The sequence below is a fragment of the Trichoplusia ni genome, chromosome 4, assembly GCF_003590095.1.
Source record: "Trichoplusia ni isolate ovarian cell line Hi5 chromosome 4, tn1, whole genome shotgun sequence".
Taxonomy (NCBI): domain Eukaryota; kingdom Metazoa; phylum Arthropoda; class Insecta; order Lepidoptera; family Noctuidae; genus Trichoplusia; species Trichoplusia ni.
Window position 1 is genome coordinate 3,869,435 of NC_039481.1, and position 20,014 is coordinate 3,889,448.

Here is a 20,014-nt window from a genome sequence, read left to right on the forward strand (position 1 = left end):
ACAATACAACAATAATCGATAAACATTATCGATAAAGTAATGAATGTTTTGTTCATGTTTTCTAATACATGGAACGAAGCCTCACGACTAAACATGAACATGACTAGTGTAGGCGCCTCTCAACAATTATATTGAAATGATACAGAGAGCCATGAAACAATGAGTGAACGGTTTGGTGGGTGGGCTGGTTAATATTTATGTATGTATTACTTTTGTCTTCATGCACTCTACTGCAGTGACTAAACTGTTACTCGAAAATTTTAGGCGTATTGTGACAGGTGTCGAAATATAAACATTGTATTAATAGCCTGACTTAATCTGGCAGAGGTCTTTGACTCGCAGTAGAATGACAGGCTAAGAAAAAAGATGCATATAAAACGGTTGTATAGGTAACTTTTTCGTTACTTACAGATAACGCACACACTGAAACTTTTGAGTCCTTCAATGAAGTCATTTGAAACATTTACGTGTGCACATTTATTTATGAATATAAAGAGATAATTACAAAACCCATTTCGAAATTCGTAGTGTATAGAAATTCAAAACTCTTGATATAATACTAGAGGCGTCATATAGAAGCATTTATGAAAGATACTATTATAAAAAAAATAACACATCGTCTGATTTAACTAAATTAAAAGTTTATTACTATTTAAAGACATAAGTCCAAATTGATGCTCGCTCACAATATCTTAAATGCACTGTTGATTACAGCTAAAACGTTACGTACATTTACATGTTGATACGATATTCTCAGCAGGCCAGAAAGCCACAGTATAAAGTATTAAACTCAGATCTTAAATTGTTAAAGTCTAATTAATATTTCGTTTATGTTTAGGTATTTGTGGATGATTGATACTCCCACGGCACTACCCACGTAACCGCAAAGGTCACGCAATCACTTACCCTATACATTTCAAGTGGGATCATGCAAAATACCAATAAATCATTGAGTTTACAAAGTACAGACACCAAATTGTCATTACCTATATCAACATTAATTAAATGGAATGCAATAATGTACTTTATTCATTTAACAAAAAGATGATAATTGCAAGCGGCTAACGGTATTCGCGACAAAACGAACGTTGATAATTATCGCACATTATAAACGAAACCGACTAAAAGAGGAAATAGGACACACCTCGTCTTTCACACCCCTTTGAACGCGCTACAAAATAATATTATACACCAGTCATCATTAGTGCGGTGCCAACGGATACGTCAACATAAGAGAAACTATAAATAAGTTCTAACATTTTACTGATATTGAAAAGTAATCGGCAGAGTTGTAAAAGTTGTGAACCATTAACTGATAAGGCATAATAAACACTTAAGGCTGTAAATGTGAAAACAAAGTATAAATCTTAAAGTGCCATTGGCGCATCTTTTACCGTCAATATACAAAGCGTATTCGCGTTTTAAGGATAATAAGCTATCGGCTATATCGTTTAAGCCTTACGTAAGCTCGTGTAAAGATCGTAAAAGCGCAAAGGCTTGGTTAGGCAAAGGATTATTGCAAGTATAATAGTCGGTAATTACTGCATTCATTTTGAATAATACATTGTTGTCAAACGTTGTTATGCTTGAACTTTAAAGTTTGGTTAGATGGGAATTGTTTGTTCATCTGACGTACAAAGTTTAATACATAACGTCTTACAGTGTCATATTATTAAATAACGATGGTTCAATTTTCGATTTTATTTCAGAAATATGGGTATGGATATGAACACGATAAGCACGGCGTGTGCAATAACTTCATCCCGTAATTCTGTGTAATCCGGTACTGTAAAAAGGTGTGTTACGGCATCGCGGCGTGCGGCGCATCTCTGCGTCCGCCTCCCATCCGCGTCCGTGTTTATTTACCAGCCTGTCAAAAGTTCGACACCCGCCACCGTATTTATAACCGCGCGGAAGGTGCGCCTGGAGCAACGAACTTGTGACATAATCATAAAACACGGACATTCGCAACGCGGACAATATGAGGCTTACCTAAAAACAGTTGAAGACCGCTTTAAACGGATTTATGCCGAGCTAAATTATGTTCATAACATTTGGTATCGGTGACTTTTGATAAAAGGCTTTCTCATACGATGATGATTAAGTTTGAAAGTCAAAGGTCATTTGTCACCTTTGTTTATGTATCCGATGTATAAGAAAGGTATCGATGGTTCCGTACAAGGATCGTTCCGTTATTGGATCCGCTGTTTGATAAAGGATGTATCGGCCTTGCTCGTATTTGGGGCACAGATGTGCGTCCCCGCTCTATTGTGACGTGGGCGAGTGCATTCAATTTGTTACGTTACTTAGGAAATGATAGGCCTTATATCAAGTTACTAACAATAGCGTTTTCAAAGATGCTTGCTTACACCACAATACCTGTCAATTTCAAAGATGTCCGCGTAAATAATAGTCATAGAAGATAGGATTACACATAGACCGATGGCGCCATAGTTTTGCTGACTATTAAACCTTTTCGCATCAAAATAATAAGCGCGATGTGAAATATAAGAGATCTGTTGACATTTTAAAGTAATAAATATGTATCAAGTGCCACAAATATGGCAAATTGAAGTAAATCCTGATTAATCAGTATCGTTGACCTATTTGCATTTTAATGGAGCGCCAAAATAAACAGCAACAGCTCTTTACATATTAAATACGGTGTTGGTTATGCATGTGGATATTGTGGGTGTTTGCTTGTTATAATACATTCTAACGTAATAGGAACTGAGTCATGGTTCAGTTTTTTTGCTCTTTATATTTCTATTAATACCAGTACTATCTTTCTTGAAAAAAAAAAAGATTCCTTTTTGGAATTAATTCTATCTATGTCTTTTGGAATTTAAATAAAGAAACTCAGACACTTGTCATTAAGAATAGCATTTTTGTAACATCCGGGAAAGTCCGCCCGTTTCCAAACGAAATGTTTTTGGAAGCATTGCTTTTAACAGTTGATTTTTAGTTTTAAAACTTGAGATTTTTTTGTTTTATGGATTGTGATGGATTGTTTGATTGATTTTAAGGCAAAGCCCCAAAATTAACTTCTGAAATAGGCTAGCCAAAAGACTCAAAAAAGAAACAAAATTTAAATTAATGTAAATTGTATAAGTGAACCTTGGTTTAGACGAGCTAAATCGCTATAAAAACCCAACCCTACCAATGTAAAAGGTAATAAATAACTCAAGAACAAATAAGAACTCAATATTATTGAATTGAAACATCTTGAACTCATTCAGTTCGATTACATACAATTCGCTGAATCTTATAAATAGTTGCGAATCACGAATCTCCGCACCCGATGACTTGTACAATAATCGTACAATATTTTTGTTTTGTTACCGTATTGAGTTCACGGATCAATGAGTAAAGTAGTTAATGATTTTGCTTTACGATCGTAAAGGAAACAATTAAGGAGATTATGATACTGCTATTGTCGCTGTAGAGGTGCGGCAAAGATATACAACCTACTTGAACCTCTACCTTTACCACGTAAAGTAAGATGGCTACAACTGTGTGAAAGAGAAGGCACGATAAATATTGTAGCAGTGTCTCGCTTAATCAGCAGTAGCGTACTGATTTAAGATTTGATGGTAGACCCTACTAACAGGACATGGAACATTATGATATCCACTTAGGTGCTATTATTATCCAAATCTGTCCATTCCAAAAAAGGAATAATTCTCGCAAACTGTTTACTGCCCTGCTTTATTAGTTAACTTTTTTGGGGAACAGGAAATGGTTATTTTTATAAGATCTTTATGGTTTAATCTAATAAATATGGCAGTATTTTGTAAGAACACGCTTAACAAGCTTCGTAACTGAAGCGCTAGATTATTAGAATATTTTCTTATTTGTCACATTCACTTCAGCAATGTTTGAAATAATTTGAATGATTGTTTCTGTCAGTATATTCTCAGTACTATCTATGAGCCATCTTCCGTCTCTGCCTACCTCATCGGGAAATACCGGCGATGTAGTATATATAAATACTCTCTACAAGTCATGCCTCATAAATTCAATAAGCGCTCGTAAATTCAAGAAGTTTAACTACAGTTTATTCGTAAATAAACATTGGATTAACCAGATAAAAATCAATAATATATAGTAATTAATATATGGCTTTTCTATAAAATGATTTTTGTCTTATGACCGTTTATAATTGCGCCTTGTTTGTTAAAGCGAGCAGTTAGTACAAGGAGTGTCTGATCTTTGAACAGATAATACACACTATAATGTTTAAGTTACGTTATGGTTAATGTGTTTTTAATGTTCAGTCTCTAGTTTAAAAGCTGCTAGGAACGTGCTTAATTGGACTCGTTAGCCAGTTCAATTGATACAATATATCAATTTTCACACATTGCACAATGTGACTTTCAGAGACTCTGAATCTCAAATTAATTAACTCATTTATTACTGAGCGAAAAAATAACACACGAATAAAGTTACAGTTTTTATAATTTTGAGATCGTTAAAATAATGTGAGTTTTCTCTTCGCTTTCAATTTTTAAATAAATAATAAACCTTCGTAATTGTCTGTGTATATTTACATAAACAACAACCAGCGTGTCGTTAAAAATAATTAGATTTTTGAGAGTTAAAACGGAATTAAACAAGAACTTAACGACTCTACGCTCTTTAAAAATAGAATGTGCATTTTAATGTCTGCCTTTACCTTTATAACCGAGTGGAAAACAAAGTCAAATATAAAAGTTTATTCTGTTTATCCTCTTTAATTAACCACTTGCTAGTGTAGTTGATACTCAATGAACAATAGCAACCGATACAGATGAATGAATCGATCAATGAGAACACAGCGCTACGGCGATGTGCGTGTACTCGAAGTATACCCTTAATGCAGTAAGTATTCTTGATAAAATCCATTTGCTCAGGCAAAAATAAAACACGACCCCGCTATAAATCTTTCTGAATGCACTCACAATCTACATTTGCAATTTATCGAAACGAACGATTCGGAATGTTTGTACCGAAATTGAACATTGCAAGCTTCAGACGTGCCCTTGCGTCTTGCACAACTATCTTATTAGCATCTATTTAAAACAATGCATTAATTAAGTTGTTAATTTAATTATGTGTTGTGTTTAGAACTGTGCCCAGCTGTGCTAATTTTGACGCCTACTTAAACCTATTTTGAAATAAGTATCAACAACGAAACATGGTTCCCAGAAATCCGTACACAAGATAATGTATAAAACGAACACTTAGTCTTATGATCATAGGACCGTAACAAACTGTCTGCGAAGTACTGGACAGATTTAGACTTTTGCGAGGGATCCCTTCGCGCCAAACGGTATCGTAGCATCGCGCAGGCGCGTGCTCCACGCGTGTTCGGTACGCGCGCGCGCCTGTGACTAACCCGGTGTTACCCGGCCCGGCTTAGCCGAAAGCGATACATACGAAAGCTCTCGACCGCTAGAGAGGGACAGTAAGAATAGCCTAAAAGATCGCACCGTTGTCACACAAAGGGAAATAGAATTAAATCTGTTGATACTTAATATATATTAGAGCTGATGGAGATATTAACAACAATTTAAACAAAACACGAAGCAAAATTAGGCAAATGATCTCTATTTAAGTTTGTTTACATTCGATGGGCAATGCTTATTCAACAAATCAAAGTCCAACATATTATAAAGATAACCATGAAAGCTTAAATCTTTACGATCTAGCCGTAACATTTAGTTACAATCGTTATTTCGCAACAGTCGAGGCCAAATCAAAACACAATGCTCGTAATGGCTACATAAGTAACATTGTACAAAAAGTTTTCGATTCACTATTCTTTTACCTCTACATGTAACACGTCACGGCACCCTCGACCTGTCACTAAACTTATATCGAAGTAAAAAAGAGGTCTTTTGTTACAACGGGACGGTGAGGTCCCACGTCCGGGAAACCAACACTTGACCTACCGACGTATTTAGATCTTTTGTGTACGAGATAAAGGGAACCGTGACTTATCCTATTCGGGCTCCAAAAAAAACTATGAATAAAGACTTCGTTATTAACATAAATTTAGTGTCACCTCAAACTTTTTATTCTCGGATGATCACCGGCTTCTTGACTTCTAATGAATCGATATAAATAAAATTCTCTTTAAATCTAAGTGGGCGTGTGTGGTCTTAATAAATATGTAAATTGGGATATATGTTAGTTCAATCGTAAATTTTATCAAAGCTATCGATCTGAGCTCTGTATTTTAGATGTGGTTTACAACTAGTGCGTTCATGTACGTGTTCGTCTTACACAACATATTATTATTGTCTTGGTATAAACATTTGGACTTTAAATAAATATGAAGTTCATTTGTTTATTCGTTCCAGTTTTCATACCGTTTAATGACAGGCTACCTGCGGAAATGCCGGAGCCATGAATGATAGTTGGGATTCTTTTAGTTTCAATGTTGGGATTGCTGCAACGACCTGTAATATTAATGGGTTTGTTTGTATCTGCGTCCCAGTTCGGTTTGTAATTCGTGGCGCTTGGCTGCTCGCTCACAGGTAGGTCGCGGAAATGCCGGTGCATTCGACTCTATTTTCATACGTTTTGGTCTCGCCACTGACGCCCGCCTCCGCCCCACATCAATGAACGCTTCGCCCAGCTACTTCTTCGTCCGCCCTACGTTATTATAGCCGGAATAATAAGTTTTGATACTTTTAAACATTCAGCCCTTTTTTTCATGTCGCAATTTTTTGTTGATTATTTATCAAATTGAATGTATGTGATGCAACTGGCTAAGTTTATCACTAAATCTTTTTTTACAATCCACTGCAGACAACAATATTTTCCTGTTTTATTAACTGGTTTTTTAAATCTGTAGTCAGGTCTCAGTACTGAAGTGCCCACAAATTTAATAAAAATATACTTTATTCACTTCTTTCAATTTATGAGGGCTTGAATATCAATTATACTTGAAAGATATCTATGAAAAAGAAAACTAAATTAATAAGAAAATAATACAAATATATGAAAGTATCAAGTTCGTTCAGTCGTGCTACAGCCACAAATATAAATAGGTGGTCTTATTTTCTTATTTACGACTGTTTCAGTCTTAAACGTGCAACTTTTTATGATAAATTCAGCTTTATTAGCGTCTTTGGTACTTGCCGAGGCGATGCAACTAGCCGGTACCACGTAACTGGGTTTATGTGCGGTATATTTCTGTTTATCACATTTAATGATTCTTTCTTCATACATTTCGCACCAGATTGTGTAATAAATTTGTAACATAACAATTCAGTTGTGAAGGCGATTAGTTATTAAATTATCACATGTTAACTGATTAGCACACATTATTGACGCAATAAAATAAATGGGTAATTATTTTTTCTTAACATTTATTAATTTTTATATGCACACAAGTGTTAAAGAACCTATTAAATTGAGAGGGAACGTTGCCTTCTATAAATATGATTATTAATTTATAATTTCTGTTTAATACGACAATTTATCTTTATCATGACTAACCTAACAGTTAATAGTTACACTATTAAGTCACATCAATAGTATTTTAACATTAAGATGAAATAGTGTAAGCAGTTTCAAGTAACTATAATGTACCCATCAATACCTATAAAGACTAGTTCCAATACAAATTACAATTAAACATAATTGTGAAATCAAAACTAAAACCGAAAACAGGTAGTCAAATCTTACAACATAAGACTCTACACTCATTCATCTATACATGTAAACAAACATACTTATATACACAATATACACACGCTTACTCACGCTTGTCTGGGAGTCATCCCAAATCCCAGTGAGGACGCTATCAAATCGATCCAATATTTCAGTTACCGTAGACACTAGATAGGCGAGAGAGAATGACTCATCCGCTGACTCACTGTCGCACACCTAGCGACTGAATTAAACTATGCGAAAATAAGATGAGCCCTCCTTTCTACAGTCAGGAATTGTAGGAAGCATTGTCCTACATTGTAAAATGAAGTCGGTCGTGAAACATTGATACTAATATTAATTTATGATAGTAATAACAGTTTAGTATCACTTACAATATTATGACGCAATTATCTATTTAGACTGTTTAATACAAAGTCTTGGCATGAAATCTGTAAGATGTTTTATACAGGGTGATTTTTATTAATTTGCAATTAATTTTGGAATTTTAATGCTGGATCTCAAGTTTACGGCACAGCAGTAATAAATTTATTTGCTCATGAAAGCTCTTATACAATGATTATGGCTACCTATTGAGAAGCAATATTTTCTGTGGAAATTGTATGACGTTTACGTTGTTTCTTTTGTGTAATAAACCTTTTTGTAGGAATTTTAAACTCTTAGTAATGAAATGAAATGAAATGAAATGAAATCATTTATTCTGTAAGTAGGATATATCATCACTTTTACATGTCTTCTTATTTTTTTGAGAACGCTGGAGTCGACATTTCCTATCTGACTACCCTGAGAAGAAATGTCGAAACAAACTCAAGGGGTCACAGTCTCTTTTAAAGTCCAGACAATTTCAATGCGAATAGATATGTATAAACCAATGCACGGTATTTTTTTGGACTGGCCTTTTGAAGAAAGTACCAGATCGATCTGAGCAAGGGAAAAAAACAAATAATCTCACTCAAATCGCCAGTTTGAGAAACTACAAGTAGTAGTTATTAATTAAGTAGTTATTTAGATACTTTTGCACTACTTTAAAATGAGATGATACTCCTCTCGGACGGTATCGAAACAGCAAATCTCCTTATCCGAATCTTTTACAAAAAAAAATTCTTACTGAAAAATTGCAATCCTTTAGAGAATTTATAAGTAAAGAGCAAATTTCGTGGCAGTTTCAGGTACGGATAGTTCAGGAATAATTCAGTGCACGTAGCATTGATTCCTGCTTCCACCGCTCTGTGGTAATTTGCCTGATTCCAAGAACTTTTACGAAAATACACCGAACGCCTCGTTAGTCTGGCAAGCGAACTTTATAGGATAGAGTTGTCAGTGGCGAACTGTGATTACAATGCTGTTGGGAATATGTTGCCGTGAAAATAAATTTTGATTAAACACAGTAAACGGTAACGTTAACTCATGAATACATTCTTCGTTCTTTTTTTTGGTTTTCTGTTTTGCTTAAAAGCCGCAGAAAATTTTCCGTCGTTAAGAAAGATATTCTTAGGTGATTGAAATACGTGTCCTAGTACCACATTCATTGGTTAAAGCGTAAGTGGAATATAAATGGACCACTACATAGGCGTACCCTGTATTCTTGAATTACCAGCCAAAGTATCGTATTATTTCCGAAAATGGATCTCCCAGTAACCAGCCATTATTTTTATTACGTTTTCAACAATACGCACACTGAGTTAATGTTACGAATTTGCAGAAGCCCGCCATCCTTATATCGTTGTTTATTTGTCCCATTGTCGCCTCCCGGTACACAATGGGCCACAATGCCCACAATCTTTTCTTCCGCGCGCTCCACTTCACGACTGGACTTAATTTATTTTTCATTTCATTCAATTTAGAGACCAACAAAGGCCCTATATAATCGAGTTGCAGCAATCACAAAGCTATAAATCAAAATAATTCGGTGTGTTAAAAACAATTAAGCGCCTAAAGGGAGAGGCGGGACCCATAGGCGCGCGTGTTTGTAGATACCACGATTTAATTAATTGAGGACATTCAAGCATGGCGAAAATTCTGTTTAGAATTACCTACCTACGTTTGTTGTTCAATATAATAGAAAATATCATGGCGGAATAATAAAATAAATAAACGGTTTCCGGATGTTTTCTATAAAATAAGTATAGCACTTCATTAGATTATATTTATATCGTCCGGTGTCGTAATTCTGATCTAAATTAATATAGCTACCGGTCCCTTATTGGCTAATGATTTCTCAAACAGTGACGCAAAAATACAGCAAAGACTACCTATGAAAGATAATGATAATACAGTATGTATTAAAAACCTGCGACCTGTTGTAATGTAGCGTAAAATAATTTAGTCTTTATGAAATTATGTACTGGAAAAAACAAAATAATTTTATTCGTTCAATTTAATCGTAGGTACAGATTAGCTATGGTTTACGGTAGTACTGAATACGTACTAATAAAAATAAATTTGATTTTTGTTAGTTTAGCATAATTACTTAAAACTCGGGGTAATATTGTCGATACTACTGTTCTAAATAAATATATTTTGATGTAAATTGAACTTTTTCCACTATTTTTTCTTCATGTCTGGCAAGTCACACAACCCGGCCCGATCCTTGCAGTCCTTATGCCTTCAAGGATCAGACAGGGTTTTCTATACAAGCTGTATAGATAAGCCATTAGTTCAAATTGACAACGCTTTGATATCCCGAAATACACGGATTTGATTCAAAGCACGATGCGCAACGGTAAGCCAATTAAACCGGCGGTAAATCGTAATGAACCGTTAATGACACGCGAGCCGAATACTAACAAATTAAATAGCCCCATCGCCATAATTATTTGTGTTAAATAATAAATTAGCAAAAACCACACGCGATTGAACACGATATGGATTAGTTGTGAAAGCGAACTTCACCGCGAGCCCATTTATAAATCTCTTTTGAAACTGTTGCAAGCCACAGTACTGTAGTTGCTTTTGCAGTTGATTAAAAGAGAGAATGCTTAATTATCGCTGTGAATTTTGCTGGCTGTATTAGAGTCCTCGGAAAAAATGGAATAGAATTATCGATCTTGTATAATAAAAAAAAACATGTTTTCACGGTACTAGCACCAATTTTATGCCACATGTCTTATTTACCTAATCGGAAATTATTTTTGAAATAATACTTTTATTATTTAAACTAGCGGTCGCCCGCAGCTCCGCTCGTGTGTTTCAATTTTCATTGGTATTTTAATTTTTATACTATATATATATATATTTAAAATCGTAACAGACAAACTGCCATTTAGTAAATGTTCAGTAAATTCATTAAAAAAAAACACTTCCAAATAAACATGTTCAAATTGTACATTGTTGATTTTAGAACATCACAGGCTTAAACGAATCTAATCAAGTGCGTTTCGCTTAATGAAGATTGACACGAATTCGGTCGAGTCGGGGGCATAACGTGTAGCTGTTACATTATTTTGATGTACGCTGCTTTATTGGCTGTCCGACTCCGATCAAGATTATGGAAGCCAATTAAAACCCGTCATTTGATACGAGCTTTCAAAACGTCTTTGGCTGATGAAAGACCCGTAAATATTGAAGGAATGTATTTTACGCTGAAGTACTACTGGGAATCAGTTTCATTTTATAGTTTTAAGTTTTGGGATATTTAAGACATGTTGCGTGATATACTGCTTATATCTATATTGGTTGTTCACAATCTATGATTTCAACGATTTAGGTATCTCCAAAAGCGCTTCTGCGGGATAAATACTCTCACGGATTTTTCTTGCACTCGGAATACTTAATTATCTTACTTGTGGCCCATAAATCCTTATCTCCTCACGTATATAACACCAACAAATCATACACGGATACATCGCTGGATATAAATCAACACGAACGAACATGAGGTTCTCGATTAACAATAATTTTGTTACCAGTTGAAATAAATCTAAATGAACGGACGACGCGCGACGATTCTTAATTGACACGTCGGGTTACTGGACCGTGTTGTACTGTGTAACACGATACCAAGCATGTGTTTACTAATTACAGTGTGACAATCTCCACGTCTATGGAACGGTCTCAAGCCAGCTGAACATTCAAGGATGTCTAACTACGAAAAAACATCGTAAATCAGACTGTGACGAGACAAACAGCACAAACTATTCACTACATTGTTAATGTCCACAACACAAAGTAACTATGTAACAAAGTGATGATACAAACAACGTTCTTTTAGAAAAATGCACAGCTTTTTCATCCCATCTTCAGTCTCGGCGCTTAAAACAATAGGGGAAACAAAAACTCATTTTCATAGGTTCGTTTTGTTTGCGGTAATGCAAGAGCAACAACGGGAGTCGCGGATCCCCTTATAAACTGTTTGGGTGAAAAGGATCGTCTCATATCGCCTCGGTCGCATTAAGCGGATGTTGCCGATTCGACAGCGCGGAAAAGCCACGGGAAACCAATTTCCACAGGCCGGTTCATGCATCGATATACACAAAATTATGTAAACCCGTGTGTCGTACACTTTATGTTCGCGCCGCGTCGCATTTTACAGCTTTAATAAAAGGACTTTTAATTTTACTTTCTACGTTAAATGAAAAACGTTTTTATTTTTTATACTTTTATCGCTGTCATATTGGAAATATACAAAACAATATTTATCACATGGCGCATTCTTAGTAATAAATCAGATGGGCTGCAATACAGTGTGAAAAGAAAAAGTTTATAATCCGAAAGGGTCAGTTATTTAAATGCGTGCAATAAAACCTAAGCGGCTTATAATAAAAGCTTGAGTGATTCAGCGCTGACATACCGCACATATTTGCGAAACGATTTCGGTACAGCTTCAGGCGTCTCCACAATCCCACCTGTCCACAATCCGAACATGCCGCAAGTAATTTATTCGGCCCTGTCCAGTGGCTGACAGGCTGCGGATGACGTCACAAACATAACTTTTTATCCAATCTATACCTCCCATGTTTTCAACTTGTTTGACACTTAAACGGACTGATCTTTTATTGTTTCGTGTTTCATAGTATTGACAGGGCAATTTAAATTGCTGTTTCTCGTTATTTTTGTGAATTGTTTCTCTGGATAAATTGCAACTATAACGATTGTGCTCTTAAATACTACCGACGCGTTAGATTCTACCAGACTCTATTTCCTACAGAATTTTAGACCTTGGGTCTCGTGGGGTTTCACAAATATTCAAGTTTCATGCACAAAGACACTCACTCTCAGGTCAAGCATTCATCGATTACACAACCGCTTGTACTACGCGGGGATCGAACTTAGGTTTTGACTTGGTAACCTCAACCACTCGGCTATTCACTGGAAATGGTTCTATGACTGACAGGCACATCAAACTATTTTATACATCAAGTATATTTGTCACAAGATAATGTATGATATCAATACGCCAACTATTCCACTGTTAGTCGAGGTATTGATATTGCTGATCTCTGTTTTTATATGACACGCGATACATTCTGTGATGTTACCGCGAGTAGAGTAAGATCATATCAGGTTGCTGTTAGCCCTGCTCACACAAGTTACATTTCATTTAACAAAAAGAGTATTTTTGCATTTATTGTAACTGAAAACAATTGTGTCGATTCCTAACAGAGTCTCCAAACCCGTAAAATAAAAAACTTATTTTTACTGAATTACGTCACGTTGTTATGATATTCTTTAATGTAACAAATATCTGTTACTTAAGTCGGCGTCTAAACTAGTCCAACACGAACCGCAGCATTCTTTTTTCCATTGAGGTTTATAAACGGAGTCATACGAAGCAGAAAAAATCAAATGAAGGCTATGTAAATAAAATGCTTAGAAAGACATTACTTGATCTATAAGTAAGTTTCAAAATTAGATTATTGTTAACCCTACCGAATAAAAAAATCGTATCGATGCCTTTATATTTGTATTAACAAAATGTAATTACGAAATTCAATCGCTTTACTAAAAGCAATGTTGTTTATTCCGCCGGCAATAGGTCTCAGCTTTTAATAAACGATAAATGCCTTCTACATTTACTCATAACATTAATTATCATGAGTCATGATGTCACTTTACTGCTTTTTGCTCACCGATCCATCACGTTACCGAGTAGTTCGCAAGTTGACAGCGCCTGTACCTGTGATAGACACCTGACAATCTGACATATTGATTTTAAATGCTCTTGTCAATGAGCGACGAATCAGTGCCGTGCGTATTTTTTTATGTATGTAATCTAAATGGCTATTGTCTGCGCATTTTTTTTTTGTTATAGTGTAAGTTATGTTTAATTTCAATAATGTACTTGCCTCATCAAATATTTGTACGTCATCTTTAAATCCTTATTCACGATTCTTTGAAGGATTAGACTCAGCATTTGACTAACAGTGGCTACAATGTTTAAGTATTTGCCCATAAAGTTTCTAATAAAGTTTAAAATCGTTGTAACATCCAAACAAGCTGTCGTGAAACATTTCTTGACACACCAATAAGTATTTAATGTTAAACGTCTGTTATCTACAAATACATTGTCGATGTGTGGTCGTGTCTCAATGTTCTCACACAATAAATGCTAATGACCATATAATTTCCAACCCACCCGTCCCACAGATTCCTATAAAGACGACTTCATGATTCATCCCGAGTCCAGGAATCGTGTGATTTATAACTTATTTCACACTTACGAGTACAAACTCGAACGCCATCACGTTTAAAAAATAACTCTCATCATTGAATACTCCATTGATATTCAATCGGTAATATGAAAACAAAACACTCGCGGATCATAATGTAATCAGTGACAACCAAATTGTGTATACTTTGTGCATACCTATTCTAATCAAACCTCATTGTTAAAATGCAAAATCTTTACATACAAAATTATACAACAGATTACGATTGTAGAGCTACTACGGTTTAGTATCTCAGTCACGTGTCAAAAGTTGTATTCTACGCGAGAAACCTATGTCATAAGGTCGATTATAACAAGCATACATAATTCTCAGTTACAATATCGTTGTACACAAATCAAAATACGTTTAAACTTCGATTTTGTGTAGTAGGCCCACAAATAAGAGCATGATCCCCTCGTCTTTCCGTTGCTCCCTAACTACTTCCTTTGTATAATTAGCTGGCTAATAAGTCTCTCAGTGAAATATTCAGTGAGTCGGGCGACGGGCGTCCGCGGATCGTGAATAGAGCTGTCAATAGCGATTACAGAAGCACTCGATATTAATTCCGTAGAGATTCTTGGGTATCGATGTTTTTAGAGTGGCTTTCTTGCAGGTTACTGTTTTTAAGGGTTTTGTATGCGGATGATTTTTTTTGGAATAGATGTTGATTTTGTTAAAAAGAACATTTTTTTTTTTAATTATTTAATTATTCATTTAACATAAATATACTGCATTTTCAGTGGTGCATTTTTGCAGTTCTTTTTGAAAAAATGTATTACGATAAGTGTAAGTGACGTATTTTTGCATTTCTATAAAATACGCTCCCTATTTCCACCTAACGGAGAAAAAAGTACTTCGAAATTGACAATAAATCGTCAGTTCAAGTAATCGGGGGTCATAAATCTGAATTGAAATACAATTCTTTTATTACACATACATCACTTTCCCAGCACTACTTGTAACAAATAGTGATGTTTCAGGAGGGTGCATTACTGATGCACACTTCGGCTAAGCAAACATTCGGAGTGGGGGCTACTGATAACTTAATACAAATGTTATTGTTTCCTACTTCCTCGATAAGTAAACTTTTGCTAATGAACGAAACTAATAGAACAATATTGAGATGGAGTCTCGTTATGGGGAAAGATAAAACTATATTCATTGTTATGAGGTTACTTTTCTTAACTTCCATTGCAAAGAGTTATAGGTTATTTCCTATTAAATTCAAACAACCAAGATACGGTAATTTTGACTTAATCCTGGTAATTAATTTTATTTGGAACTTAAGTCTATATTAAGAACTCTAGGTAGCAGAGGCAGTTCTCAAAGAGAATGGGAATTGAAAGTCCATATCTCGTGCATAATAATAAACAACTAAAATTAAGTTTTCTCATCATCATCATCATCATCATCATCCACAGCCTTTATCCTCCCACTGCTGGGCATAGGCCTTCCCTTTTTCGTGCCAATTTCTACGGTCCTGTGCTAACCTCATCCAGACTCGACCCGAGACCTTTATAATGTCATCGACCCATCTTGCTCCCGGACGACCGACGCTTCTTTTGCCTTGTCTTGGCCACCATTCTATCACCGCCTTAGTCCACCTGCCATCACTTCGTCTGGCCAAGTGGCCTGCCCAAGTCCACTTCAGCCTCGTTATTGTGTCACCGACGTCTCGAACTTTGGTTCGTTTTCGGATATCCACATTACGGACTCGGTCTTGGAGTTTGATGCCTAGCATAGCGCATTATTTTTCTCATAACTCAATTAAGTTTTCTCATAACCTTTACATTACATTGACATTGACAAGTAACAAGGGCCAAACTTAAAGCCACTTAATTAAAACTCAATCAAAGTTTCCGGGTTGAGATTTTCATTACCCCACCCCTTTACTATATTTAATAAGTGCAGATAATTACCGTTGAGGTTGATATGAGCGTATCATGACGTCGCTGGGTCGTGACAGGCGAGTTCGATAACTCATACATATTCATGCATATTCAGGGGGTCTTGCGTGCTGCTAATGAACCCCGCAACTGAAGGATCCACTGTCAGATGCACAGGTTTCAACCTTTTGTTGAAGTCGTATTAGATTTGCACGTGAACGCTTTGTTGATAATAGGGGTTTAGTTCACGGGTTTACCTTTGTTTATGAGATTCTTGTGTATGGTACTAACAGATATTCGAATTCCAAAATAATTGAATTAATAAATAAATTGAAAATCAATACGGCATTGACCTGCACGTTGGATTAAAATTGTCTCATTTGACAACCATATCCCAAAATGTAGTAAAGCCAATTCATGAAACATTCACGATCGCACCTTCCGAGGAAAACCCCAGAGAAACGTGAAGCTATCCAAAAAGACAAATCCCCCAATATCGTTCAGACAACTAGTTACCTGCGACATTTCCTAATGTTACCAGTAAAAGGAAAATTATACTCGCATTACACTGATATAAAAGGCTATCGTCGTGTTCATCTCTCCCCACTTTTCCGGCTCGCGGGAGAGTAGGAAAAATATTACTAAAGACGGGGGTGGCGAACCGACTAATGCGCCTGATATTATTATTGTGGCCAAAACGACGGAATGAATCCAACAATATTCGTCGCCGCGGTAAATTTGCCATCGAAAATCGTTTGTTTTGACTCCTGATATTCCCTTTTACGATACGGCTTTTGAATGATCCTATCAATTTACGAGTTACTGTTTTATCTTTTCTATAAAACGAATGCAGCTGTAACACATTTTACAGGGCTTTTAACAGTTTATAGGAATTTTAATGTTATGGCAATGTATATCCTTCGTCCACTATACGGATTTCTATTTTTGTTAACGACAACAGTATTGTAATTGTTCTATTTCAAATGGTTTCCTCACCATCTACAGTCCCTTCCTTTCAGTAAGCACCTGAGGGCGCGTTTAGATTGAAATTTTCATTTTCTTCTAAAAACAACCACCCCGACCCCTCCGACCCTGCCTCCCTGTTAACCACTGACGAACAGATTTGCATGCACAATTCTACTTTTGAACTTTTTACAACAGCTTACCTCTCTAAAGACGTTAAAAGTACACGAAAAAGTTAAAATTTATTGGCATTTAAAAATACACTAGTAAAATATTTACTGTTTGTATTTTTTTTCATTACTTAAGTATACTAGGTACTGTGAAAGAAATTAATTTTAAAATCATTGAAAAGTATTTAGTACCTCGATTGTTGTTTTGCCAGACTCCTGCCATTTCATGAGGTGTTCGCCTTTCAAGGACCATCCAGGAGCGTAGCTGATGAGCCCCGCTCCCGCGCCGCCCGCACTCCCCGCGCTCCCTGCAGCGGGTACCGGCGACGCTCGAGCGCCGGTGACTACGTCGCTTGCCTCCGCTTTCGACTTCTTGGGGCTCGTCTGAAGCCGGAAAAAGCTGCGCCCGTGAGTTTTGCAACTTTTCGAGGGCGAGAAGAAAAATGAGCTCTTTTTAGGCGATTTTTCTTGCTCTTCACCCGATTTAGACGTTGATGCGGTCGTTTCCGCGGCTGGCGCATCTTGAGTGTCGCTATCAATTGTGGTCCCGCTGCTACTCGGCTTTGGACCCGAATTCTCATCAGCGACGAACAATAAGGTCCTTTGTACAAATGGCGTAGCTTTGTTATAAAATTCGAATGGCTCGGGCACTTTAAAACTTGCCGGTATTGTAGTTCTGTGCGACTTTGAGAAGCGTCGTTCCATGTATTTTCTTGCCATATCATTCCATGCACTTCAGTATTCATTACTTTTGCAGGCATAAAGTCATTAAGAAATCTCTAAATCACAAAATGTCAAAAGATATTTCCAAAACATACATAGGTAAAGAAACAAATACAGCCTGGTGATTCGATAGCAATTTCTCGTTTTCATTAACATATCCCGATTCAAAACCACCTCACGAAAAAAGTAAACATAAGGGCGAAATAAACCGAGCAGAATAAATCTATGGCGCCCCCTCAAGTCGGCAAGATAGGTGGGTGGTATCTGCAAACTATACAGACCCTACCTGGCGGGAATGAGCGAAACATTTGCTAGATAAGACATCATGACCGTAGAAATTACACCAATTCGTCACAACTTATAATTCTGTCGATAAGATTATGAAGAATGTTGATCGAGAGATAATAGAAAGAGGGTTGGTTTATTGAGACTACTATTAGGGTAGCATATTAGAGCTGTAGCAGAAGAAAATGAGCCGGTAATCGGATTATACACGACTAGGTACTTATTTATAATTTGACTTTTTAATACATTGGAAATGAAACAAAACTTGAAGAGAGGGTACAAACCAAAGCTTTAAATTTACTAAGACTAATAAGAATTCCAAGTTTTTAGAAAAAAAAGTTCTAAATACCCCACAAAAATCGTAATTTCCTTTCATCTCGTATCCAGTAATTCTATTAGACGGCATTCTAAAGCGGCTTGCAAGTTTCACGCGAAGGCTTCTACGGCCTATCGATCGCTTGCGTAGGTAAACATTGCCACCCTTGCTTACTGCATATTGTGCAATTGTTTTCACACTTATTGTAACAGAAATAAAGTTTAAAATAACTTGTTCCGGTAAGGACTTCTTAAAATGTGCTTAACGAGGAATTTTCCTTGTAAATAATTGTTAAAAGAAATGTAGATTTTTTAAGATGTTTTAGAAACAAACTGAGATCTCTTCAAATTTTTATATGTAGAAAAAATAATTAAATTCTAAATGTTAGTTTGAACGGAATTATTTCCTGTTAATTTACGCTAAAATAATTTTGTAGACAAAGGCGATAACGAAACAATGGCAGTGAAAGTAAGTCACGTTACAGCACGTCACGTTACCCCTTGTTTTGTCACGCACCGCACTTCACGGCAATCAAACTGACATCGTTGGAGTGAAATGTAAATTTGTATTATTTTCACACTAATTCTAATGTTGTGATAGCTGAAAGTGTGTTCCGTAAGTCGTAGTGTATTATAAAACACCTTTTATAAAGAAAAATAGGATACAAGAATGTAGTAACAGGGAAAGACGTTTAATATATTTATTTAAAATGTTTGAATAATAAGCATTGATAGTTTAGATACTGGTTTAACCGTTGGACTGTCAAGTAAAAGAAAAAGTTCAAATTGGCATATTCAAAGGCCGTTCAATGTGCACATTACAAAGTAATTGCTAAAAACACACACGTAAGATCAAGGCTGTCTTAAGCCAAGACAGAGGCCTAGGAATAATTCAAAAAGTGATCCCAGGCTTTACACCAAACATACGAAAAAAGGAGAAAAGCTAATACATGTCCATGTATATTACTGTTTTATCAAAGCTTTGTAATTGAAATATGCCAGGGCTTCGCTAATTTATATGGATTAAATCCCAGTGATTATGGTAATTGTTAATTAATTAATTTAATCTAAACATTCATTAAACCACCTCTTGTTTGCACTGTTAATATAATTGGCTAGAATTGTGCTATGTGTACTTGTACTAAGTATATAAGTGATATATCGACACATGAATCTGTTTCAATCATAAATTTCTTTCCATTGAGAAAATATGTGAGATTTTCATAAGTTTGACAAAGTAAGGTGCAATTTGTGTGGCAAAAATTGAACCATTTTCACCATTTGGTTCGAAACCCTAAAAGTCAGACCACAAGCGATATTAAAGAAAAAGGTACTCAAATATTTATCTTTTTAAAATTAAATA

The 20,014-nt window shown here is 35.8% G+C and overlaps 1 protein-coding gene across 11 annotated transcripts in view; it reads right to left on the bottom strand.

Annotated features, from left to right (window-relative positions):
- Nucleotides 1–20,014, bottom strand: part of LOC113492592 (protein sickie) — a 180,564-nt gene that overhangs the window by 107,548 nt on the left and 53,002 nt on the right. For 2 of the 11 annotated variants that reach the window (XM_026870114.1, XM_026870109.1), the window contains exon 1: nt 17,521–18,063. The exons of the other annotated variants lie outside the window; for them this stretch is intronic. In XM_026870114.1, coding sequence (XP_026725915.1) covers nt 17,521–18,048 — 528 coding nt within the window. In that variant the 5' untranslated portion in view covers nt 18,049–18,063. Of the gene's footprint in view, nt 1–17,520; nt 18,064–20,014 lie in introns of those variants that run through there. 11 annotated transcript variants of the gene reach the window in all.